General features: G+C 40.9%; 1 protein-coding gene across 3 annotated transcripts in view; it reads right to left on the bottom strand.

Moving 5' to 3' along the window:
• The window catches only part of SUMF1 (sulfatase modifying factor 1), a 94,023-nt gene that overhangs the window by 30,530 nt on the left and 36,380 nt on the right, over positions 1–27,113 (bottom strand). For all 3 annotated transcript variants that reach the window (XM_087431373.1, XM_004442409.2, XM_087431372.1), the window contains 4 exons: positions 18,829–18,911; positions 16,701–16,823; positions 15,786–15,900; positions 10,804–10,917 (listed from right to left, as the gene is read on the bottom strand). In XM_087431373.1, the coding sequence (XP_087287499.1) occupies positions 10,804–10,917; positions 15,786–15,900; positions 16,701–16,823; positions 18,829–18,911 (435 nt within the window). The remainder of the gene's footprint in view (positions 1–10,803; positions 10,918–15,785; positions 15,901–16,700; positions 16,824–18,828; positions 18,912–27,113) is intronic.

The following is a 27,113-nucleotide window of genomic DNA, read 5'->3' on the forward strand; positions in this document are numbered from 1 at the left end:
CCTTTCCCCATGGCCCTTTCCAGGTAAACAGAGGTGCAGGGAAGGAATAAACAACCTTTGAAAGGAAACCAAAAACCCAGGCTTTGGTTCTGACTTCTTAATCATCAGCGGGGCAAAAACCTCCTATTACCATGGAAGTAAGGAATCATAAATAGGGATTTTGAAATTCAAACCCTCTGCAGGCAAAGACTACGCGATGTTTATGTCTGCCCCTAGCACAGAGCAAGTGCTCAATAAATGCTTATTAAATAAGTGAAAGAAAAAGAACATAATCTGGTCTAATAAACGACAAGAAGAAGTGCTGAAGGGGAAAGGATTTTCAAGAAGGAAACGTTCTGACCGAGAGTTGCTTAGAAAACAAGAACCAGCTCTCATTTCCTGCATGCTTACTATGTGGCAGGCACACTGCTAAGTGCTCTAAATCTCTTCTTAATCCTCAGAACAACAGAATGTCCTTAAATTTTATTGTTACTCGCATTTTATAGATGAGGAAACAGAATCAAAAGATGTCACTCTCTTCCCCCAAGGCCACCACGCCATCAAGTAGCAGAACTAAGATGTGGACCTAGGTCTGAATCATTTTAAAACCAGTCCTCTTAACCATGTTACTACCAGCTTCCTCCTTCATCACTGCCAACTTTCCAAACAAGCAACAGACCCCAGGGCAGTTGTCCAGATGTACTGTGCCCTAGGAATGGCTTGCATCTCTAGCAAAATTTACAGATGAAGCACTAAGCCAGACAAGGGCGAGATGACTCACCTAAGTCCCCGTGACATTTTAAAGCTAAATCTCAGATGGAAACCCAGGCTACTGGCCTCTGCTTTCATCACATAACAAAGGTTCTGGTATTCAGAGCGGCAGGAAGAACTTGACTGAGGACAGCAAACAAGCACATTAGCAGACTCTTCGCTCTTTTCATTTAACATTTCTGTTATAACCCCAACCCATTATGCTGACCTTCTGCCATCCCAGACTCAGAGCATATGGCTCTCCCTTCCCAGAAGTGCTATACACTGTGAAAAAGATAGCTCATCAAAGCCCTTTTATTGAGCATACCAAAGTAGGAAGACAATTTACAAGTCGCTCTCTAAAGCCCCTAGCTGGTGAGCTAACAGAAACTCTTTAAACAGCTCTAATGCTCCCATGAAGAGCAAAAACATACACTGCAGCAAAACTGAAAGAAACAAGCACACAGGCGCATGCATGCGTGCACACACATACAGATTCGCACACACACTCTCTCATTGCTTTTACTTTTACTTTGAGCAGGGAAAAGTCATGACGCTTCAGGACTGAAGGGCAAGCTGAGGGCGGCTGTGGCTCAGGATACTGACGGCTAGACGTTTACTTCAAGAAACTGAAAGCAGCGAGGAAAGAAAGGACAAAACCCTTTCTCCGTTTACCATGAATTCCTCCAAAGGCTGTGCCCTGGCGCTTTCCTATGTTTGGATGCCAAGCACCTAGCATAGTGACCTCTGCAATGGCTGCCATCCTTTCTAAGGGCACCTCCTCTGAGAAGCCTTCACAGCTCCAAGCAGCAGAGAACAGAGTTCACCGAGGCTCCCACCTCAACCATATCAGCAACAATTCTTAGCAGAGCACATTTTGATTTACCTGATCACTACCCAACCTCTCCCTAGGACTATATGCTTCTTAACAGCCAGGCCTGTCTCATGCCTCTTTGCATTCCCAAGAGCCAATATAGCCCCATAACATAGTAAGTCCTCAGTACATGTGGGCTGACCCCAAGGCTGCAGGACTCTGCCTTGAGCCTTGTCCCATTCATGTTGTATCAATGCCAAAAACACAGCCAAATCTGTCGATTATAATAAGCTGGAAGGGAAAGCTACTACTATAAATGATAGTGCTGACAGTCACAATGATTTCTATAAGCTGTCTCCCAAAGTTGAAACCCATAAAAAATTTGTATTTGATGGAAAGAAGAGATAGGTTCTGGATTAAGTTTCAAAATGCAGCTACAAAACATAAAAAGAAAATTCAAAAGAGTGCTTTTTTTAAACTACTTTTCAAAAAATAGTTGCATAAAGTGCCGGCCCCGTGGCTTAGAGGTTAAATGCGAGCGCTCCGCTACTGGCAGCCCGGGTTCGGATCCTGGGCGTGCACCGACGCACCGCTTGTCCCGCCATGCTGAGGGCGGTGTCCCACGTACAGCAACTAGCAGGATGTGCAACTACGACATACAACTATCTACTGGGGCTTTGGTGAGAAAAAGGGAAAAAAAAAGGAGGAAGATTGGCAATAGACGTTAGCTCAGGGCCAGTCTTCCTCAGCAAAAGAAGAGGAGGATTGGCATAGATGTTAGCTCAGGGCTGATCTTCCTCACAAAAAAAAAAAAAAGTGAATTTAATAAAAAAAGAAAAGAAATTCATTTAAAAAATAGTTGCATAAAAAAATAGCTGCACAGCAACAATATTTGGGGAGACTTAGCCTAAAATCAATCTATATGGAGGACAATAAAAGGGATAAAAATAATAAATTAATTAATTAAAATGGAAGTTTTATTTGGCTACAAGCTTAGTAAGGGCCAACAATGAGAGGCTGTTCTTCCTGTTGCTGCTGCTGCTCCTCATAATAACAGTAATAGGACTCACAGGAGTAGTATATAGCACTAATAATGATTAAAACAGAAGCCGCTATGTATTGTATGCTTGCTATTTGCCAAATATTGTGCTAAGTGACTACAAACATTATCTCAGTTCCTCACGACTCTATGACGTAGGAATCTCCATCCCCATTTAACAAAGAAGCACACTGAGTCGCAGAGTAGTTAAGTGACTTGCCCAGGGTCACACAACTGCTAAGCCACAGTTATAGCAACGAAATTCAAAACCAGCTCTATTGGATTCCATGGGCTCAACTCTTAACTGCTAACACGATCTGAGACCTGATAAGAGAGAACGATGAAAAACGACAGCCCCACTATTACCTGCATCTATCAGGGGACATCTAGAATGCTGCATATAATTCTGGGTGCCCATTTAGAGAAAGAGACTTTTTGTTTTCACTCATGTTATTTAGAGGAATGTAACCCGGGTTGCCCTGGATTGGAAACCTAGTTATCCAAGGTGCAGCTGAAGGAATGAGGATGCTTATCTAGAAAGAGAAAGACAAAGGGACACATGCTACAAATGTCTTCAGGTATCTGAAAAGCTTCCATGTACAAGACAGAGAGAAGACGCGTTCTGTGTTTTCACCAACTTCGGAATGAGGACCAGTGGGTTGAAGCTCCACGGGGGAATATTTTAGTTGGCCACAGGAATCTTCAAACAGTGAGAGCATCTGATAACACAACACATTGCCCCAGGTGTTAGAGAGTTCTTGCCCCCTAGGAAGTTTTTAGCTAAAGACTACAGGAACACAACTGTCAGGGATATCAAAGAAGGGATTCCTCCAGGCATAGAGGCTGGAGATTTCCATTTCCCACCTTTAAGATCCACTCATCCTCCAAACTAAGACAGGAGGCCATGATACATTTGGGTGTCTTGCTCTATTTGCTCAGGAAAAGTCAACAGTTGTAACATGAGGCTCTGAAGGAAATTTTATTGTGAAGTAGAAACAAACAGTGTTTTCCAAATAGCAATTGGAATTAGCATTCACTCTTTTCAAGCAAGAAGCATGTGTTTGGATAATGTGTTTGGAAATACAGTTACAGGATCTAAATATCTGAGCCATATACATTCACGCTTATTTCTATTTCTCAACTGTTTTTTGTTGTTGCTGTTGCTGGATGATCAAGCTTGCTCCAGAACCACAAAGAAAAGCATCAATGGATAAACATTAGCTCTTTCTCCAGGAAAATCTCCATCTTCCATCAGGGAAAAGAAGATAAAATTCTTTTCCTAAACATAGTCCCAGGAGGCTGATATTTTGATCACCCTGCTTTTCCCTTGACACTTTACTAAGTACAATTTGCAACTATATTAATCTATTATCAAGTTTAAGTCAACTTCATTAACACTTTCATGCCTTTTTCATTTTGAATACTAGGTTACTTCTGCATCAAACTGATTTATTCATGTCCCTAAAATGTCCTCATTAAAAATACATGAATGAAGGCCTTATAGCAGGTAATAATTATCAATCAGCTCCTCCTCCTAGCACATACTAGGTACTCAGTGAATACCTGTTGAATTGATGAGGCTGCTGATGGGGCAGTTGATGGATGCAGCAGTCTCAACTAAGAAGGACAATGTGACATTTATTGGTTTTTGCCAGGCTTAAACAAGGGCAGTCTCATGCCAAAAGGCAGAGGAGGACCAGGAGACAGGCTAAGCAGGAGTCTACCATTTTTGCTACACACTGTTCTACATTATGTTGCACACACTACCATTTTGTAGCACATGCAGTGGTAGAAGGCCAGAGGAAGGGTTATTAGGAAGAGGAGCGATCAAGTGTGGAGTGTAGAGGATGGACAAAAGTAATGCAAGTCTGTCTTGACATGAGTGCAGCCATATTTGGCCGCTCCATTGACCTACAGCCACCAGCACACAAAGAAATATAAAACTGCTTTCTGTGTGGTGGGAACTGGCCTTTCTCCCACAGAGATAGTTGCAATTTGTAACATTTCAAGGTCTTTGGGCGTCGCAGCCTGGGGCAGACTGGCCATCTGTGCTGGGCTGCAACCATAACCAGGTAAAACAATGCACGTACACAACTGCTGGGCTGGGATGATAGCCAGAAGGCTCAGTGCACGTATGCCACTGATAACCATTTGTGCATGGGAACATTGAATGCTTGCTCTGTAAACTCTCTGTTTACTCTGAAAACTACCGATGGTATATAAACTGCTAGAGACTGAGACCTGGTGAGAGTCTCACCTGTGGAGGGGACGCCCGGCTCAGGACCTCTGATGATCAGATTCTCACCCAGCGGTGTCAATTGAAGGGACTGTCCCCAGCAGTGGGGCATGGATGTTGTGAGTAACCGATCTGATGTGTTCCCTTTTCGGTCAACCTGGTGTTTCTCTTTCCGGTTGATTTGTGTCATTTCCCTTCAGTCAATGTGGATGTTTTCCCTTTCCAGTCAATCTGATGTTTTTCCCTCTCATTATATGATCTATTCGAATCTGCTGCTATCTTCAGTTGATATGGATGTTTTCCCTTTCCAGTCGAGCTGATGTTTTTCCCTCTTAATATTTGACCTATTCGGATCTGTTCATGGACTATCGCCTTTACTATCCTCTATATAATAAAATATACCTTCAGTCCATTTGTTTGGAGCGGAAAGTTTCTTTTACATCTCCGATCGAATCCCCCGAACCTCTCATAACAAAGTCCAAGTCCCAAGTCTAATCATCCAATGGCAAAGAAGTGTAGGAGCAGGATTGATAAGCTCAGCACCTATCAGCATGCTGATCTCAGGTCAGAGGGTTGACATGTGCCGTGTGCAATGGGCAAGGGCTCAGAGGGGTGGCCTTAAAAAAAAAGCAGAGTGCAAACTCTGCAAACCACAGAGGGCAGACAAAGAGGGCTTATAACCTCCCTGGTCAATGCTATACCAAGTCAAAGCTGCCTTGTGAAACAACACATTTCCCAAAATGTCTAGAGTTACACAATCTAATTATACAATCAAATTCCACAACGACAAAAACAAAACAAACAGAATCTCTGGCTAAAAGAATCTGGCAAGAAGGCAGGGATTCATTCAGAGGAGGAATACTTTCTGGAAAACTTTATTCCCACTGGACCTTAAAGATCCACAAAGCACAAGCAAGTTTTTCATTGTAACGATGACTATGTGATATGCCAACAAAGGGTAAACATAAGAAGAATATCAAGCACTCACTATTTATAAATACCTCTTTCCCTCCAAAGGCCAACATTCCTCATTAACTCTGCTCAATAGAAGCATATAATATCCCAATTAGGTAGCCGAAACATAGTTTAAACAAAAATAGTAAACAACAGCAAAAGTACTTTTGAGGTATAAAATATTTTCACATACAACATTATCAAATTTAATTTCACAACAATTTCATGAGATAGGTATAATTATTTCCAGTTTGTAGAGAAGGAAACTTAAGATATATTCTAAGTTTAGAGGGATTCCCTTAATATTAAGTGGCAGAGCTATAATCCAAGTTACTTTGACTAATTCCAAGACTGGAGTTCTTTCCCTTAGGAAAAAAGCTGCCCAAACGAAACTGTGTCCCTCTAAGTTAGAGTGGGAAAGATATTATAGATTACTCATCCTTTCACATCATCACACCATCCTCTACCCATGGCACCTGAGTAGTAAGAGTGAATGAGTATGCAGGTGTGGGAAATTGGGATGCAGCACTACATGCTGCCACAGGTTAATATGGGTCTTGGGGTTAGGTAACTGAAAAGGAAAAAAATCCACAAATCACCTCTTTTTTTTTTTTGATTATTTGGTTAAAAAAAAATAGTAGCAGCAATGGCCACACTCTGTCTTGTGTCTGTGTGGAAGAGGGTGATGTCTTAAGCAGCTCTAGAAAACACACACACAAACACAAACACACACAAATGTGTGCATGCATGCACGCTCCCCATAACCTCCTACCAGCTACGACCAAACTGACCCTCACTTCATATGGTCAAATACCTCAACCTCTCTCAGGACTGTGTGTACCAAGCACACAAGGTGTTTCCACCACCTGCTTTTGCCATAAATGACTGCCGAATAAAATAAACACTAATGATTAACTTTTGCTCCCTGGAAGTCACTGAATAAGAAAAAGATATTCCCTAAATAGCCTTTGCGTACAGAGAGTTGACTTTTTCTAAGCTCTCCAAAGATGCTTTAAAATGATTTGCCATTATAAATTAGTCTTGGAGCACACATATATATATAACACTGAAGAGGTCAGTTCTTGGGTTGAAATGTTTACTAATCACACGGATATTTTGGTTCAAAACTTTCCCTGAAAATGTCTGCTTCTATCTATCTTTTGCTTTTGAAACACCTGGAGTATGAACAATGATCAAACTCCCTCAATTCTATGCATCTAGAATCGGCTTTATAGGACCAACTATTATGTACCAGGTTTTTTGCCAGGCACTGGAGACAAACAGGTCATTACAGAAAGAAAGCAAATCAATTAAGACCTCAAAGAAATAGGAGTTTTAACCAGACCAGATGAGAACTATTGTAACTGTCAGGAACTACAGGGCTCAAATCCCAAAGAGAAAGCAAACTCAGAGAAGTGAACTTGTTTTCCCTAGATGCCTGTTAATCAAATGGCAGCAGCTATAAGGCTGAGAAGCTGAATAGAACTTTCAATAGACTCGTGGCCTAAGGCAATAAAAAATTCGAGTTCAGGGCCTTTCAAGGAAGAAGAGTCATGGTAAAACCCCCAGACATTTGGTTGGCGCCCTGAAGAACTACACCTAGACTAGTCCTCACAGGACTGAAGCTCAGATTCAAATCATCTCAATTCCTGATTGAAATAAGCTATCTGAAACAGAAGTTTCCAGAAGCAAAGGTAAATCCTCTCTAGGGAAATATCTTACTATCCAGATCTCAAATAATCTCTATAGTTTTTCACATACAATGTCTGGTACTCAATCAAAAATAACCAGGCATGTGAGAAAACAAGATGTAACCAAAAATTAAGAACAACAACACACAACAGCAGCTGATCAACAGGGTAGCTGGATATTAGAATTATCAGAAGCAGACTTTAAAATATGACGACTAAAAATCCACAGTGAGATAGTACTACACACTGACCAGAACAGCTTAAATTAAAAATACTGACAATTCCAAGTGTTGACTAGGAGAATAGTTTTTGTTCTTTTTCTTTGGTTAAAAGAAATACAGTAAATACAGTAAACTGTTAACATATGTTAAATCTAAATGGTAGGTACATACATATCTGTTATACTATTTTCTGTACTTTTCTGAATTTTTGTAATGTTCCATAATTAAATGTGTAAAGAAGAAGAAAAAAGTACAGCTAAACAGAGACTAGCAAGGGCTTAATTATTTCAGCCTTCAGAAGTCACATTCAAGAGTCTGTACCTTCATTTTATTTATTTATTTATTTTTTGCTGAGGAAGATTCACTCTGAGCTAACATCCACTGCCAATCCTCCTCTTTTTGTATGTGATCCACTGCCACAGCATGGCCACTAACAGATGAGTGTAGGTCCACACCCGGGAACTGAATCTGGGCTGTGGATGTGGACCGCAGCGAACTTAACCAGTAGGCCTCCAGGGCTGGCCCTGTACTTTATGCTTTAGACGACAAGAAGCCACTGACAGATTTTTTTTTTTTTTTTTTTGTGAGGAGATCAGCCCTGTGCTAACATCTGCCAATCCTCCTCTTTTTTTTTTTTTTTTTGCTGAGGAAGACTGGCCCTGGGCTAACATCTGTGCCCATCTTCCTCCACTTTATATGGGACGCCACCACAGCATGGCTTGCCAAGCAGTGTGTCGGTGCGCACCCAGGATCCAAACCGGTGAACCCCAGGCCGCCACAGCAGAATACGCGCACTTAACTGCTTGTGCCATCAAGCGGCCCCAGTCACTGACAGATTTTATTTATTTATTTTTATTTTTATTATTTTTCCCCCAAAGCCCCAGTAGATAGTTCTATGTCATAGCTGGACATCCTTCTAGTCGCTGTATGTGGGATGCAGCCTCAGCATGGCCAGAGAAGCAGTGCGTTGGTGCGCGCCCAGGATCCGAACCTGGGCCACCAGCAGCGGAGCGTGCGCACTTAACCGCTAAGCCACGGGGCCGGCCCCACTGACAGATTTTAAACAGTGGAGTGACAGTATTTGATTTGCTCTCTATAAAGATCATTCTAGGGGCTGGCCCCATGGCGTAGCGGTTAAGTGCGCGTGCTCTGCTGCTGGCGGCCCGGGTTCGGATCCCGGGCACGCACCGAAGCACCGCTTGTCAGGCCATGCTGTGGTGGCATCCCATATAAAGTGGAGGAAGATCGGCACGGATGTTAGCTCAGGGCCAGTCTTCCTCAGCAAAAAGAGGAGGATCAGCATGGATGTTAGCTCCGGGCTGATCTTCCTCACAGAAAAAAAAAGTTCATTCTAGCTGCAATAAGCCAAGAGAGTGAAGGCAGGGGACCCAACTGGGAGGCTGATGCAGTCAACCAGATGAGAGATGAAGGAAATGAGGGAAAGTTGTAAAGATCTGAAAGATGGAGTCTGAGTTTTCTAGGGAGTTGGGGTTTAGTTCTCAAAACCGTTGAATTTTACCCGAGTCAAATCAGGAAGCAAATGAGGCCACTGTGACAAAGAGAAATCTAAAATGAGAACAATTCATAGAGCAAGGACAATATCCAAGATAGAGCCAGGGACTGGTGAAAACAAGAAAAATGTGAATTTTTCTGTAAATTCTTAGAAGAAACACAAGCAGTTATAAAACTGAACGCTAATAAGCACTCAGATCAACAACAGATGGTCAGATAGATACATTCGCAACTTGCCAGAATTCTGAAGCCTTGTGCACCCCCTTCCAAACATGCAGATGCTTTGATCTGAGGGGAAGAAAATTCTATTTCTGATTCTGACAGCAAGCACTAAGTCACATCTTGCCAGTAGAGAACAGTGTCTCCCAACCACAAACCCACCGAGGATTTCACAACCTTATTCTCATTCTGGAGAGAGAGGCTGTCTTTGACCACTACTTCCACCAGCCCTGCCAGAAAATACAAGGAAAATAAGTGAGGAGGGACAGTTTCTGCACAACTCAGCTTTTTCATCTGCACCCAAGAAAGTAGATGTATGTCTCTAGATTATTCATGAGCAGCCCACGTGTTATTCTGTAAAGAAAAATCATGCATATCAAACAAATTTATCCCTACATTCTGAAAAATGGCCTGAGGCAAAGAGGCTGACAATTTCTTCAATTACTCTGAGCTGTTTAACTCTCCACTGACAAGAGATTGAAGAATTAATTTTCTATATTATTACCCTTTGTGCCTTTTCAAAAGGTTAAGGTTTAATATCAAGCATATCAAGTTCCTAGACTAGCTGGTTTTGGTATAAATACACATTCTTGGATCTGACTTATGAATGTCTAGTTTGCTAGAGATAGGATTTTTACACGGTATTTTTCCCCTAATCCGTTCACACAACAAAAAATATTCAGAGACGTTCTTTTTAAAGGAAATCCTTTCCACACACACACACCCATGTAGTGTCTCAATTTTTGTATATTCTGTTGAGACAGCTTGGTTTTGGAAGCAAAGTAGTATACTAGTTACATTCAACATTCTTCCCATACCAGAACAGGTAAAATTTAGACAAACATGGTTGTCTTAGATTCCTAAGGTATATGATGCACTGAACTGACATACTACAGAATTCAGGAAATAATCACTAAAGGACTCAACTTCCTGACTCAACATTCTCTCTGAGAGTACCCCTTCTCGTTTTCTCCAAATAATGCTCCTGAATCAAAATTTCAACCTATCAAAACTCAGGCAACCAGCTGCAAGATCAATAACATCTAGCAGATCTCACTAATTATTAACAAAACATCAATTAATTTTACATAGTTACTTATATATCTCACTTTGATCAAATTTATGAGACTCAACATAGTTTCTAAAGTTATAGGCAGATTCCCTCAAATAATTATCACCATCACAATCCAGCAGCACATAAACTGCTCATAGACACTTTTACACAACGCTTTAAGTGCAAATAAGAGATGTGTTTAATATCCCTTTGAGGAAATTTCAAGATTAATTTCAAGGGTATATAAATACCCCTCAGAAACACATGAAATTCTTGCCACAGACCGCCCAGGGGATAGCCTTTTCACGATATGTACTCTGAGAACAATACTTACCGGGTTAAGCGTCTCTTCAACAGAATGGTGAACGGTCCACCAGTCTGAGGTCCACTCCCACGCATTCCCTACTATATTGTATAAGCCATAACCATTGGGAGGAAAGGCGTCAACCTAAAAATAAAAAAACAAAAAACGCTGTCAAACTACTCACCTTGTTTAGAAAACCTCTTAGGTGCAGAATTGCACTAAGAGCTATAACTTCAAAGTATGAATATTTATTTTCATTCCAACAGTCAAAATATAATTTGGCCAATATAAAATCAAAGAGAGAGACATTTTTTGGCTTTGAGCTCACAAAGGAAGTTTAGAAACCTAAGGAGAGTTTATGTTACATGTAGGAAAGCCAGTGAAATTATTCCTAACAGAGAGACTAATATTGACCACAAATCAAATCTGTGGGGGTAGATGATATTTAGACCTTCAAAAGCATAACAGGAACATCCTATTAGACCCAATATGAGTCTTGTCATCAGAGCTGAGCTATGCTGGCCACACAATGTCCCTTAGCCCTGAGAGACTCCAAGCCAATTCTGTCCTCTCCACTAGCCCCCTCCAACTCACCATCTTATCTGTAAGTCTCAGTCGTTACCATCAAAACACTGAGGGGACTTGTTTTTATAAAGAAATGTGAATTTATTATCAAGCATATTTGTAACAGAGGGTTTGCAGTCTCTGGAATCTGGAAGTATGAGGCAAACTGTACAGGTGCTTCAGCAAGCAATTATATCACATTCCAAAGGCAGGTCAGACAGTCTGCCACATAATATTGTCACAGACACAGAACCAAAGTGTAAAGCTTTTATAAGAAAGAGGATGGGGAGGGGAGCAAGAGAAAAAACTTTAACTGAACAATAGTAAATGCAGGACAGTTTTGCTATTTTAGTGACAATTTTTTTTCCAACATTTTTAATGGAAATCCTCAAACACAAAGAAAAATTTCATTTTGTAAATGAAAAAAAATTGTTATACTTGGGATTTTTAAAAATCTTTTTGTAAATTCATATTTTTCCCATACCAATGAAGTAGGACTTAAGGAATGAATAAACTAAAACTCATTTCTATCTGGCTTCAGAAGGTTTCAGGTCTACACATGAATATGGAAGCATCTGAAAGCTGGGCAATTCAGAGCACTTCAATCAAAGTTACAAAGCTACTCTGAAAAGAACTTAATCTGGATGAGGTAGAAAGCTGAAAAATTTTACCACTCTGCTTCCACACTCAGCATTCATTATGGAAACAGCAGGACTTACTCATTCGTTCACTCAGTAATTCCATGCATGCTGACTAAAGACAGGAAGGAGCTCAACGACAGAAGATGTCAAAGAGCTTAATGAGGAAGAAAAGAATATGCCAAAACCAAAAATCCAGTTCTAAAAGGCAGAGTGGGATGAGTAGGATAGAGAGTGAAAGAAAATGCCACAGAAATTCCCAAGACGGAGAGATTTCTGGCTGGAGTTGTATCTTCCTCTACAAAAGTAGAGGTATCTCTTTGGAATCAAGGTCAGAGTTCAAAGGTTAGAGGGACAGTAAAGCAGGAGAGGCCACAGGCATAAACTGTTCTTTCAAGAATCTGGAGATGATCAGAAAGAGCAAGGTGGGATAACAGGTGGAAGGAGTAGGAAAGGAAAGAAGAAATTTATTTGCTTGAGGGAGAGAAGAGCAGGAGCCAAGGGTACAAGAGCAATTAAAAGATGAAACAAACATTCTGGAGGAAGGAATCATTTCTCAGGCTTATAGAATGCACAAGCAGAGGGGGCTCTCAAGTCAGTGTGCCTGAAGTCCTTCTTATGTGCCAACACTTAGCAGCTGTTGGACACGCAATTTAACCTATCTGATGCTGTTAAACCATAAGATGAGGAAATAACAGTATCTATTCAAAGGTTTGGGGGTTTTTTCCCTTTTAAATAATTTGATGTTTAACTGAGGTAAAATCTGAAGGTCATCACCCCCAAAATTACCATATGTGAGTATGCCACTAAGGAGAATAAAAATCTTATCTGCTCATTGTTAAATTAATCACACTAACCAAAGCTTCCTCCAGGAACCTCAAAAGAAGAAAAATGCACTATATAGCTCAAAAGAAGAAAAAAGCACAAAATACTTCAAATGCTTATTTTCAGGTGAATGAGCTGATATGCATTAAAACCAAAACACACTAATAACTGTGTAACAGCAGCCTACAAAATATAAATCCAGTTCTTTAGGTTCACTGTGGTCAGAATAGTTTGCTCAATTTAAAACCAAATCGAAAATAATTAAATACATAAAATAGCAGGTGAGGGAGCTATTTCATTGTAGTCCATCCCATCATCACAGTTAAATTCCTGCTCTCAACTGATCAGCGCATGTGGACACAACAGGGCAGCTGAGGTGGACTTGAGATAATTCTCTGTCCCAATTTAAACAGTCCCAATTTAAAGATACAGATCTAGTTAAGTCTCATTCAAACACAAGTGGAAGTTGCTTCTTTCTCCTTGGGTCCTGTTTCTCAAATTGGTTCTTTGAGTGTTCCTGGTAACCGTTCCAATTTTGTCTTAGGAACTTCCATGGCAACTTCTTCAGGAAAGTTCTGGTAAATATATTCCAAGTAGACATCTGCTAAACTCCAAGTTATATGTTCCAACTCTAAACATCTGTAAAGTGTCCTTATTTCATACAGAATTTTGTGTTTTCTGACAAGATGCACTGACTTGAGAATAAATGACTACTTTCCTTGGAGGTTTATGTTCTTAAATAGTGATAAGAAACTCTGTGGCAGAAATGCTGTAAAATATTTATAACTGTATAGTCTTATACAATATAGCCTTCTCATGGCTCTTTACTAAAACTGACACGTGCTTATAAAATGTGTCTGGTCCATCAGAAGCCCATGCCATAAGCCTCAATGCTTATTACTGCAGCGGCCCTACTTCTCACAGCCTAGCATCCATGAGGGGGATCCAGGCTGCTGAGGCCCTTCTCGCACTAGTCTCTCTCGTGTGGACACTGCCAAAGAAGGTATGGGCCCAACACTCCAGTGCCATCCATGTTCAGGGTTAGTGTATTGCAGGTGAGTTGTTACACACTCCTTAGCAGTGTGTAACATTTCGACAGCCACTGTGCTGCTGTCCGCATCAATTTACATCTTTCCTAGGATCTCACGAGCATCCTCCTCATCAGACACCTTAACTGATATATTCTGTGCATCTTGCAGCACCAGTTCTGCTGATCAAAAGTGGCCCATGAGGTACTGGCTGGGCTTCTAACCCATATAAAGTTTGAGTTTAGTCCCTAACACCTCTAATCGCTTGTTTTACTGAATAAAACTGTGTGCCTGTGAACTGCTATCCTGAAGGAGACTTTGGAGGAACCAACTACGAGACAGTGTGATTAGTCTTTTGCCTCTACTGAATAACGCATTCTTTTCCCATTGGTTTGTGTCGGTTCCTTTGTCATATACCTAACTCATACATATGGAATTCTATATACACACACATATGCACTCATATACCTATTTAAGGGCTACATATTCTCACGCAATTTATTTTTTACATTAATTCTGCCAAAAGTAAAACTATAATGCTTTAACTACTACAGCTCAAAATATTTTTAAATTTCTGATAGGTCAGTCTCCTCACTTTTCATCTTTTCTAAAAATGTCTTGGTCTTTCTCTCTCACTTGTTTATCGTTTCAGTTGAAATTCTGGAATCGTTTGGTCATGTTCCAAATAATGTATCTATGTTAGCATTTATAAGTAAATTTTGGAAGAATTATTATTGTGTGAAATAAAAATACAAATATTAAAAAAATGACAACTGTTTGAAAGATTGTTGAAAGAAAATTATTCTCTGTCACAACCAACTCAGAAAGGTGCTATTTCCCCACCACAAGATTTCTTTCCTCACTGTGTTAAGAGAAAATGAAATGTTTTTAACACTGCTTCATTAGTGTATGATTTTGCTGGCAAAAGAGCAGTGAGAAAGGAGCTCTTGTACACTTGTGGAGGGAGACATGCCACACGCATTCTGGAAAACAGTTTGGCCACATATCTAAAACCTTTACCAAGAAAGTTTTCTAGTCTTTGACTCATTAATTTCACAGCTGGGAATCTGTGAGAAAAAATCAACAAGGTATAATTTAATATTTATGTACAAGATATTCATTGTTGTACTGTATAGCAAAAAAATAGATATAACTTAAATTTGTAACAACAAGAAGTAAATAAATTAGGGTTCATTCAAAGGACAAGTTATCCACCTGCTAAAAGACAATGTATTTGTGAAGAAGTGTTAATGACAGACAAAATGTTCCTGATATTAAACAGGGGAAAATAGTAGGATTTTAAATATTGTATTCAATATGACCCAAAAGCAATATGTAAAAAATATATAGGTACATATACACCAGAAACACATACGCTGACATATATGGTACTTAAAAGCATAGGCTTTGGAAACAAACCAACCTGGTTCAAATCCCAGCTGTGCTGCTTTCCAGCTATGTAACCTTGGGCAAGTTAATTAACCTCTCTGTGCCTCAGAATGCTCACCTGGAAAATGGGGAGAATAGTACCTACCTTACAGAGTTGAATCGACATTAAAGGAGATAATTCATGCAAATGGCTTAGCACCACGCCTCGCACACTGTGAGCACTCACTAACTACTAACCATTATTGGCATCAAAACGAACAGGAGGAAATGCACCAAAATGTTAACAGGGGTTATCTCTGGATAGTAGAATTCCAGGTCTTTTTAATTTTCTCTTTTATACTCTTCTTGTTTTTCCAAAGTTTCTATAATAAGTATTAATGGAATCAGAAAGAAAAATGTGTTATAAAAAAGAATGCTTGATTAATTATCAGTATTTGCCACGTGCGCTAGTGGATGAATGCAAGAAGGGGACAACACTGGTCAGAGAGTGAGCATACCTTTCCCTCATTTCTACTCATTTCTCAGTCTGCTGTAGCTGCTGCCCCCCTTCAGAAGCCTCACTACTCACAGGCGCAGTTCCTTGGAAGCCGTCCTCTCCAGTGTTGGTCACAGGAAACTCGCCTTGCCAAATGTTGGCATAATGTTGGCCTTTTGGCTGAAGTTTGTTGCCCCAGGGGAAAAGTCTGTCAGAAGAGACACAGACATCAGCCTGTCAAACAGGCACAGGCTTGTGGATTAAAGTCAAGAGAAGGAATGCAATGAAAGAGAGAACATTGCTCACTTGTTCTGAGTGAGCTATGTTTTTAAATTTTTAATATACAAATAAAGTTTTTAATCAGGATTTTTTTTTAACTTCCACGTAACTAGCTCATGTCAAGTTCACAACCACCTCAGTCTCTCCTTTTCAGAAGGCCTGAAATAAATCACATAACTAAAAGGACTTAGAGAAGGCTGGGAAAGTAGACATCATTCTGGACTTATATGGTAGCATGATCAGGGACCATCACACCACAATTTTTTACACAGCCTTGGCTATTTTAAGGAACCTTTCCTAGAAGATGTGACCCAAACATGAGTTTTCCGTCTCATGGCTCTAGAAGCAGAGAAATACCACAGCTTCAGGAGACGCCTAAAATACGAACATCCAAAAAGCAAGGCAGCCTGCCCAGAGGCTCTAAGAGGACTATGTAACACCGGGGGGGCTGGATTGCTGGAGCATGCTCTGGGCTACAGGGAGCCAACTTCACCAGACACTTGGGTTTGGGGGGCTGTGAGGAACTGGTGACCCACGCATCAGTGTCTCCTTCTAATTAACTTTGTGGAGATGAGGAGGCCCAGTAAGAAAGAGCTGTTGTTGTTTTTGCTATTGTTTTAAATCAACTTTCTAACCAAAGTTAACTAAGTTCCACAGATTTAGAAAAAGGTCAACATATTGTTAGGCAAGATGAGATATACCCGCCCCGCCTCCACCGGCCCTAAGTACCTATTTTGCAGGCCTCCTCGACAGCTGTATTCCCACTCAGCTTCCGTGGGCAACCGCTTTCCTGCCCAGGCACAGTAGGCAACAGCATCGTTCCAGGAGACATGGAGAACGGGATGATCCGGCCTGGGGAAGAGTGAGAGCACAGTGAAGGGGGCATGCACTGGAACAGGAAATAGGAACCAGCTTCAGCAAAGCGCCACTATCACCTTCAGTTCACTCCGTGACACTGAGGTGGTCCTGGTCCCCAACTCAAGCCCCAGCCATGTCACATCTGTCACCCTCCACTATGGGTTTCTCACATCTCAGGCTCCCAAATGGGTTATAATTAGTCTTGGAACTAGACTCAAAACATTTCTTCACTTTGCAGGCAGGCCTGGACCCCCACAGAATCTCACTTGGTACTATGGATGTGGAGATGCATCCCCCAGTTCCCCCTTTAAGGAACAAGTGCTGCTCCAACTGCTGGGAGTGTTGTCGGCAGAAGCTTCCAGCTATCGGCTCCTTCAAGGTTTTCCACAGCTGCAGAGAGCCACCTCAGAGCCACCAATGAAGAACTACAGCAGAGGCATAAAAGCCCAGCCATTTCGGTCCACCACAGCTCAACCCTATGGGCCATATATAGCTCTAGAGCTCCCTGTGGGGTTGGCTGGGACTTGCTGGGCCTCCATTGTGGTCTTGGCATCTCCCTCTATCCAATCCTGCTTCCTCCCTGCCCCTTCCACAGGTGTGGATCCCTAATAAATATTCTGCACACCAAGCTCTATCTGAGCATCTACTTCCAACCCAACCGGTGATACTTGGCTCTAAACTTTGTGTCTTTCCACTACAGATTAGGCAGATACATTTGCCTCACTCCAGCAGACTCCAAGTAAGTCTTTATTTTTTCTAAGGGTATAGAAGAGTAGGAAAGGTTGGGGGGAAAGTTTGAGAATCAGAGGATACACACATTTACCCACCACCAGATAACTTTAATTCCCTGTTCACTGTTTTTCAGGTAGACAACACATTCCTAGTCCATTTCTTAAACATCTTTGAATTCCCCATAGTAATTACACTATGACTTTTACTGATTCTTTCAACAAATGCTTACGGAGTACCTATTATGTGCTAGTCACTGTTTTTAGCACTGATAAGACATGTACTTTTCTCAGAAGATAGACTCAGTCAGTGGATAAAATACATTCCCCTCTGGGTTTTCCTTCTTCCCTTAGCTTTTTCTTCTACTATTAAATTCAGGAAAGAAGATATTAATTGGGAGCTAAGAGGCCCAGTCAACCCGTGGCACCCAAGAATCCTATGACTTTCTGCCTCCCAGTCTATTTCTACCACAGAGGCTGCCAACAGAGGCTTTCAAAGATTTCTGACACTTGTCAAGGGGTGTATCCCTAAAGCTGAACTTCATGTACTTCCAGCTCCCTGACAATGAGGGCAATAACCAGGAATGTTGTCAAAAATAGAGGCTCAAAAATCCCATCTGAAAAATTGGGTTAGGAGAACAGTTTTCTCGGGCTGTTGAGACACTGAGTCCTGACCCAAACCTTTCTCCATCTCCAGGGCTTAAAGTGCTACTCTATTTTGGCTTGAGATAATTATTTCCTTGCCACCCTGGAGACTTGCTGACCGACTTGCCGCTATGTGGTTTTTTAGTCAGATGGTACCTTCAAAGTTCAAAGTATGTCAGTCCAGGACTAGAGATAACAAGGATCCTATACCCAAGGCACGAGATTCTCCAGCGGCCAACTGGTAGGACACAACTACTTATCCATAAGACAGTCTTCTTCTAGTTAATGACTCACTCATGAGAGAGAGCAAATAGACAGGCTGCAAAGATTAAACACATGTCATGAGATTTGTAATAGGCCTGTCAAGGGAGGAACAAAAATCAGCAAGAAAGAATTCTTTGACAGGCCAAATAAGGAAGGAAAGAGGCCATTTATTATGAGCCTTCTATGAGCTAGGCACGGTGTTTGGATCTTATTTCCTGCCATTTTATTTTCCTACCAACCGATTAGAGTTTGTCATTCTCACCCTTTTACAGATGAAGATGGCCACTGAGTTCCTTTTCAACAGCAAGAGAATCTATTTTGGAATAAAACATGTTAACCAGGGAAAGAATCACCAGCCTCACCTGTGTAGAACAGTCGAGTCGGGCCCTTCTGGCTGTCTCCAGTTAGCGCCTTTAACAGGTAACCACCAGGGAGCAGCTGCAACCTCAAAAGCAACCCAGAAGAAGCTGAGGTTAGCTATGATGACTCTAGAAAAACACTGACTCAGTACATGCAGAAAAAATCTCACGGCCTTCAACTTCCATTTGAGTTACCACAAATATCTTTACCAGAATATCAAAAATAAAGATTTATATGTAAACAAATCTTTAACAAAAAAATATTATTTCATATCATACAGCACCACGTGACTAAATAAGTATGTATTTAAATGGTATGTATCTCCAAGAATTTTCAAAAGATGAACTGCTCGCTAATCCTCTATAATCTGTAACAAGAGAAACAGGTAGTACTGCTCGTATTTAAAAGATGGGGAAACAGAGTTAACCTTACAATTAAGTACTGGGCTAAAGGTCAACCAAGGTAGTCAGAGATCAAGCCGAAGCATATGGTTAAAAGCTGGAGTGTGTTTTCAAAAGACCCTGGTTCAATTTCCAGCCCAACGTTAGCTGGAGTTGTGGCCCTGGGCAAGTTCACTGCTTCCCTGGCTCCTCAGAGTCCTCATCTGTGAAATGGGAGCAGGGCCCTCTGCCTCCCCTACCTCAGACTACAGAGCAGGTCGAATTAGACAGGATTGGGAAATATTCAGCCACTGTTCCCAGGACCTTAACTCCTACTTGACAGTTCTATTAACTCAAATAACAACAGCGAGTGGCCCTCGTTTAGTGACCGGTTAAGAACTTGGCTTCGGAGCCAGGCAAAACAAGATGTGAATCATGGCTCTGCCACTCACGGTGTGACCCTTGGCAACCTACTGAACCTCACCAAGCCTGTTTTCTCATTTGTGGATGGAGACAGTAACAATATCTACCTCATGGGTTATTACAAGGAGGAAACTCACCATACATAAAGGGCTTATGACTATGCCTAGCACTTAGCAAGCACTCAGTAAAGGGAACCAGTCTCAACCACAGCCTCACGATAGGCAGGAGCACAGCCACAAAAAAGCATCATCATGGTTGCTAATACTAACTAAAGAAGAGAAGTTTGCAAATGATTCTTCTAACATAAACTAGAGCAGATTCAAGGTTATCCCCATGACAATGTTACTCTCAAACATTTGCATCCTGATGAGCTGGGCTGAGTGGAGAAGGGAGATGTGTTCCTGCTAACAATTAAAGCAATCACTGAAAACACCAAACCCTGTTCTTGTTCTTTTTTCACATCAGCATAATCAAAACATTCATGGTATTCCAAACACAATTTGATGGAAAAAGCCAAATTCTTTTACATTTCAACGAAAGAGGCTTTATGTCCTTAAAGGACACTACTGCAGGGTGTCTTATTTTTCAGAGAGCAGGAGAGGTGAAAAGCACGGCTCCTTTCTTTTTCATCTCTGCCACTGCAGAAACTTTAATCTGTGGATGTTCTCACTGACTAGACTTGATGTTAGGTGCCAGTGACAGGTAATTCACTCCGTGTCAAGGGAAGATGTGCACAGAAAGCCCAGGTTATCCCACTCTTGTGTTTCAGTATCTTCAGATCATTCACCCAACTTTCCCGGCTCCCAACACTGATAAGACAGGCCACCAGAAGGTTGTATTTCTTAGATTAAAAAAAAAAAACTAAACTAAAAAAGACAAATATGGCAAAATGTTAACCTCTGTTAAAATCTGGGTGGTAGAAACTAGAATGCCTGTTTTTCTTGTACCCTTTTGTGCTTTAAAATATTAACAATTTTTTTTTAAAAACCTGAGTTATTTATCTATTCCACTACTGATAGGCGTTTGGGTAGCTTCCAGTTTGGGGCTGTTATGAATAGAGCTACTTCTGTGAACATTCGTAAGAGCTCATGCTGCTTGGTTAAGCATGCATATGCATTTCCGTGGACTGCACACCGTGGAGCGGAAGTGCTGGATCACAGGGTATATACATGCACAGCCTTCGTAAAGACAGCCAAACACAAGCCCTAAAGGCAGAAGTCCTCCAAGGTTTCCTACCCCTTCTTCAGGGGAACCTCCACGGAGTCGGCTTATATAGAGGAGACCCTACAGCGGCCGCTCCCGTCGCCTCTTAGTCCATTCCTTTTCATCTCCTCTTCCCCTCAATTCACTCTGGTTACAAATATTTATTGAGCACCCACTATCTGCCAGGCGCTAAGCCTGGTTCCTAAAGGGGATCTTCAACTCTCAGAAATCCTCAGAATATGATTTAAGACAGTTGGTATATTGATAGTTTTTAAATTATTTTTGCACAAAGTGGGGTACAAAGTGTGAGACTAGTCACCTCATTTTCCTTCAAAAATGTCTATAAAACTCAAATTGGTGGGTCCAGGTACCACCTTACGTATCAGTGCTATAGTTCTGACTCAATTTCCTCCCCACCATACACACACACTTTCTCTCAGTCTAGATATCTGCTTTTTATTTCTCCCAGTATCTCTCTTTTCTGAAAATTTTCACATTATCTTAGCAACCCGCCCAAAATAGACCACTAGCCTACATGACTTGAAGTCATGTAGAAGCGAGGATCACCTATCTCACATACACAGTGAAACAGGAAGAACAGACTCTGGCTCGAGCATGGGGAAGGGGACACCATGATAACACTATCCTTGTCCACAGGACACAACCTAGTTTTTCTCCGAAGTAATAAGACCTGAAGTAAGTATATAAAGATATAGGTACAGTATTATAACATTATTTCTAATTAAAAATTACAAAATAACCCATCCTCAGCCTCCATCCATCCAAAGGAATACCATATATAGTTATAAAAATATACTCCAATGTGGAACTATGCATATGATATGTTATAAAGATAACCTATAGAATAGAATACATATTTGATTCTGTTTCTGTGAAATATATGCATATGAATGTATGTTAATACAATCAGAAGAAAAATTTTCAAGAATATACATGCACTTAACAGGGGTCAAGCATTGGGGAGGTAATATTATACTTCTTTACAAGGACCATATTAGTATAATAGGATTTCTCAACCTCAGCACTATTGACCTATTAGGCCAGATAATTCCTTGTTGTAGGGGGGCTGTCCTGTGTACTGTAGGATGTTTAGCAGCATTCCTGACCTCTCCTGACTAAACACCAGTAGCAACCAAAAATGTCTCCAGGCACTGCCAAAAGTCCCCTGGGAGGCGCAAATTAACCTACTGCACTATGGTAATCAGGAAAAAAAAAAATAGATTGTTTTCCTTAAATGTTCATATATAATTCTTAGCTGCATAGTGGTAAGAGCATCCAACCCTGGAGCCAGGCTACCCAAGTTTGAACAATAGCACCACCTTTTACAAGCTGCATGATCCTTATTTAATCTCTCTAGGCCTCAGTTTACTCATCTGTAAAATGAGAATACTACAACTATCTACTTCCTTGTGTTGCTGTGAGGATTAAATGAGGAAATGTATGTACTGGGGCCGGCCCAGTGGCACAAGTGGTTAAGCGCACGCGCTCCGCTTTGGCTGCCTGGGGTTCACAGGTTCGGATCCCAAGCGTGCACTGATGTACCACTTGTCGAGCCACGCTGTGGTGGCGTCCCACATAAAGTAGAGGAAGATGGGCACAGATGTTAGCCCAGGGCCAATCTTCCTCAGCAAAAAGAGGAGGATTGGCAATGGATGTTAACTCAGGGCTGATCTTCCTCACCAAAAAAAAACCACACTAAAGGAAATGTATGTAAAGAGTTTAGAACAGTGCCTGGTACAGAGTAAGAATTACACAAGTGTTAGCTATCATTATTAGTATTATTCATTCATGTTACTGCATGTTGCAATATTCTCATAGAACTTTCAAAAAACATATATTCTAATTAGTGAAAATCTGCCCCATAGAACTTCTTCAGCATGAGCCCCAACCACCCGCCAGTTCACCGTTTTCAGAAGACTGATAGGCTGAGAAGTGTCATTCCCAGAGAATTCTCAAGAAGAGTATGTAGTTGTCATCTTCCATCCCAGTTATGATGTGAAACCATCTACACATAAACTAACCCATTCCCTGAAGCAAGTGGCACTGTGAGATGGGGACAGAGGGGGGCAGTGTGAGGGGTAAAAAGAATGCAGGAGGAATCCACATTCACCAAGCCCCAAACTGAAGCTTGGGGACCTGTAAGAGTACCATACCACATGCCCATCTGTGAGAAAGACCACAAGTCCCCACTGTAATGGTCAGACATAGAGTCACGGACCATTTCCCCACCTGACACATGAAGAAGGAAAGACAAGTAATCAAAGTCACCATATAAGAGAAGACTGACGAAATCAGCTAGCCAAGTTGCCCTGGGAAAACCATGATGTTTTCTGGCCAAATTTATGGCAAATCCCATCCAATGTAACCAAATGCTTTCTTTTCCCAAATGTCACTGTTAATTTCATGTTTTTAAGAACTTGTTCTTGGGCCGGCCCCATGGCTTAGCGGTTAAGTGCGCGCGCTCCACTACTGGCGGCCCGGGGTTCGGATCCCGGGCGCGCACTGACGCACTGCTTCTCCGGCCATGCTGAGGCCGCGTCCCACATACAGCAACTAGAAGGATGTGCAGCTATGACATACAACTATCTACTGGGGCTTTGGGGGAAAAATAAATTAAAAAAAAAAACTTGTTCTTGAAATCCTGGTTGTGACTTGAAAATAAACGCTATTCTACTACATTTAGGAACTTAATGAAAGAAGCAACTTTTGAGAGTCATATATGGGTCAGTTAATCAAGGTTACACTGCAAATTATGACATCTCTAATTCCTTTTCTTTAACAGGAACAGTCCTGAGGTGTGTTGTTTGCGAGCAGCAGCAGCAGCATGAGTGGATTGGCATCTATGATAAACTTTACCCTGAGAAGAAAATTTTTTTGGATGTGGTTGCTCACCTACACATTTTCTGTTCAACTGAGACACTTCCAGAGTCATAAGCACTCCCTCATATCCAGGGGGAAAAGGACTTTAACTTGACCTATTTCTAGTCAACCATCTCCATAGCAACTGTCTTGGGTTTAAGTTGAAACAGCTGTACCAGACAGCCAGCGACCAATTACAATGTAAATAGGATCCATGTGAGTATTGATGTCCCCTGGAGAAATGGACTTTGAAAAGCAAAGACATCTTTTCCCACCTCCCCCTGGGGACATAACCAGACTTGTAGTAACAGCCTAAAGAAAAGAAAAGGGGAAGATAGCAAAGGTGTCTTTATTCTTGCCAGAGGTGGTAAATTATGCTTCTTATACCCACACAGCCTAGAATAAAGTTGGCAAAGGTAAAAGAGCATTGTGTAATTACGCATATTCAAGTATAAAGATGTCAAGTTCACAACTTTACAAATGTTCTCTTGAAAATTAAATGCATTTAGACAAGCAAATTAAAAAGATGGACGTTTCTTGAAACATAGTATAAACATGACAGTTACCCCTATAAAAACAGCCTGGGAGAATTTTTCAACTGGCACCAGTGAACAATGAGAAATTGCAGATCTGTTCAAATTCATGAAGTATAAATAAAACTGGAGGAGAATCTAGCAACTAAAGGAATTAAATGGAACAGAAAGCACACAGTGAGCAAAAAGCTCTTTCTTCAGCACCCAATACCAATGCGGAAAGTAGAAAACTAGGATTGAATAAAGAGTAAAAACAAATTCATCATTAAAATAGATAGGTAGGGCCGGCCCTGTGGCTTAGCGGTTAAGTGCGCGCTCCACTGCTGGCGGCCCGGGTTCGGATCCCGGTGCACACTGACGCACCACTTCACCGGCCATGCTGAGGCCGCGTCCCACATACAGCAACTGGAAGGATGTGCAGCTATGACATACAACTATCTACTGGGGCTTTGGGGGAAAAAATACATAAATAAATAAAATTATTAAAAATAAATAAATAAATAAAATAAAATAGATAGGTAGTCGAGTCTGACAGCTTATTTTAAATTAAATCCTAAATCAGGTACCTTGACTACTTAATAGAATGCATGAGAGAGAAAAATGCATGCTTTTCCAAATAGAGTACAAATATTTACAAAATTTAAGCCAGATAAGAAATTTTTCACTACTTTTTGCTTCAGCTCTTGGTGAAATTCCTCATGCTAGAATACGCTGCATTCCCAAGGCACCAATCGGTATACTCCGAACATTCATTACATGTCCTCACGAGAGGAGTGGAAACCCTCTGCACAGTCATTCATTACAGACAATGTGCAAAAATGGCCCAAGGAATCCTGGGCTCAAAGAACCCTTAAAAGTGATCTAGTTTACTCATTCTGAGGTGAGAGCTGCATAAATATGGGGAAACTCGATTTGAGGCTTTAAAAAAAACTTATAAAAACAAGAGAAAAGGATTTTTTATTGTTTAAAAATAACTTTTTACTTCTTTAAGCAAAGAGGTGACTGCATAACCTGATATAACCTATCTTAAAAGCAATTTGACAACACCCAGCAAAAGGCGACTTCACATGCACACCCAGCGAGGAGACTGGATGAGTTCCTTACTGTATATCCATATGAAGGAATACAACATAGTCATTAAAAATCATATGCAAAGGGGCCGGCCCGGTGGCACAGCGGTTAAGTGCACGTGCTCTGCTTCAGCAGCCCGGGGTTCGCAGGTTCGGATCCCAGGCGTGCACCGACGCACCACTTGTCAAGCCATGCTGTGGCAGCGTCCCATATAAAGTAGAGGAAGATGGGCACAGATGTTACCCCAGGGCCAGTCTTCCTCAGCAAAAAGAGGCGGACTGGCATGGGATGTTAGCTCAGGGCTAATCTCCTCACAAAAAAAAAAAAAATCATATGCAGGAAAAATTGTAATTACTTGGATAAATGTTCACCCTCCAGGGAAAATGAAAAACTCCATTTACAAGTATGTCTGCACAAGTCTGCTAAAAACATGTCTACATATAGACACACACATAAGCACACACACCCCCCAAGAAAAGATTAGTAGTACATGTACTGAAATGTCTGCAATGGTTATTTTAGGTGGTGAGATTATGGGTGATATTTAATGTTTTTAGTGACATTTTTAATTTGTAAATTATCTACAGTGAACATATTTTTTTATTCAGATTTTCTAAGTTTTTTTATTTTAACTGCGCTAAGAGACTTAACATTGGAAAAGCAAAAGTAAGCAATATTAAATAAATTAGATATTTCCTAATTTAATTAAGAATTACATTCACCATTTGACTACAAACTTTATTTTTATATTCACCTTCTAGTTTCATCAGTAAGCATACAGATTTTTACATATTTTTTCCAAATTATATATTGATTGTTTTCATCGATTTTATTAAATATTTCTTATGTTTTATCTGGACTTCACAACAAACATATTTAGTGGCTACACAATATTCTGAATATAACCACTCAGGTTATATTCAACTTTGTTGTTTTTTTTTCTATTATAGATAACACTATGGTGAACATCTTCAAACATCTTCATTTACATTTTTTGCTTCTGCTAAATTTCCAGAAGTGGCATCACTATACGTAAGAGCACATCTCTACAGCTCTTGCTAAAAACCATTGTTTTTTAAAAATCCATTGTGGATTTTTACAGTATTAATAGATGGTGTAGCTAGTCTCCCTCTGGAAAGAGGGCTGAGTATATGTAAAAATCATGGCACCCAGAGCACAGTATTTATTACAACTCTTCACAAGGAGGCTCCAGTTAGACTCCTTAAATTACTACTGGCTTACTTATAGAAAGATCTTTTTCAATGTATAAAACAGGGGAAATTACAGAAAGTCTGAATGCCATTTGATTGATTCTGTACTTTTTTTTTCTTACTTTACAAGCTCTGAAGCTTCTGAGAAAAAAAGGTCAAATAGAAGACAGAACATAGAAAAGGCATCCTAAGAACAGGAAATTCTCACACAGGTTGTTCTGGAGGTAAATCACAATATGAATAATCCCATCTATTATTTGTAAAAGAGAAAAAAGAGGAGTGTCATCAGCCCATAGAGCATCACAATAAAGGGACAGGTACTCTTGCTGCAAAGGCAGCCCAGGCTCACAGTCAGAGATGATCTATTTCCTGCCTATGGCTAGAGACAGGCTCTGCAGAGGGGCACATAGCACGATGGCTCAACTGCTGCCCCTTTAAACAGAGGCTGGTACTGAACTGGACAATCTCAGCCCAGGGCTGCAGGAGTACAAACAAATTCTGAACACTCCACAGGGCTCACTTCCTCAGGTCGCCAGCCTGGCCCATACATTTCACCCTGCACTGTGCCAGTAGCAGGACGGTGAGG

Source organism: Ceratotherium simum, chromosome 5 (assembly GCF_057802395.1).
Source record: "Ceratotherium simum simum isolate JZ-2026a chromosome 5, ASM5780239v1, whole genome shotgun sequence".
NCBI lineage: Eukaryota > Metazoa > Chordata > Mammalia > Perissodactyla > Rhinocerotidae > Ceratotherium > Ceratotherium simum.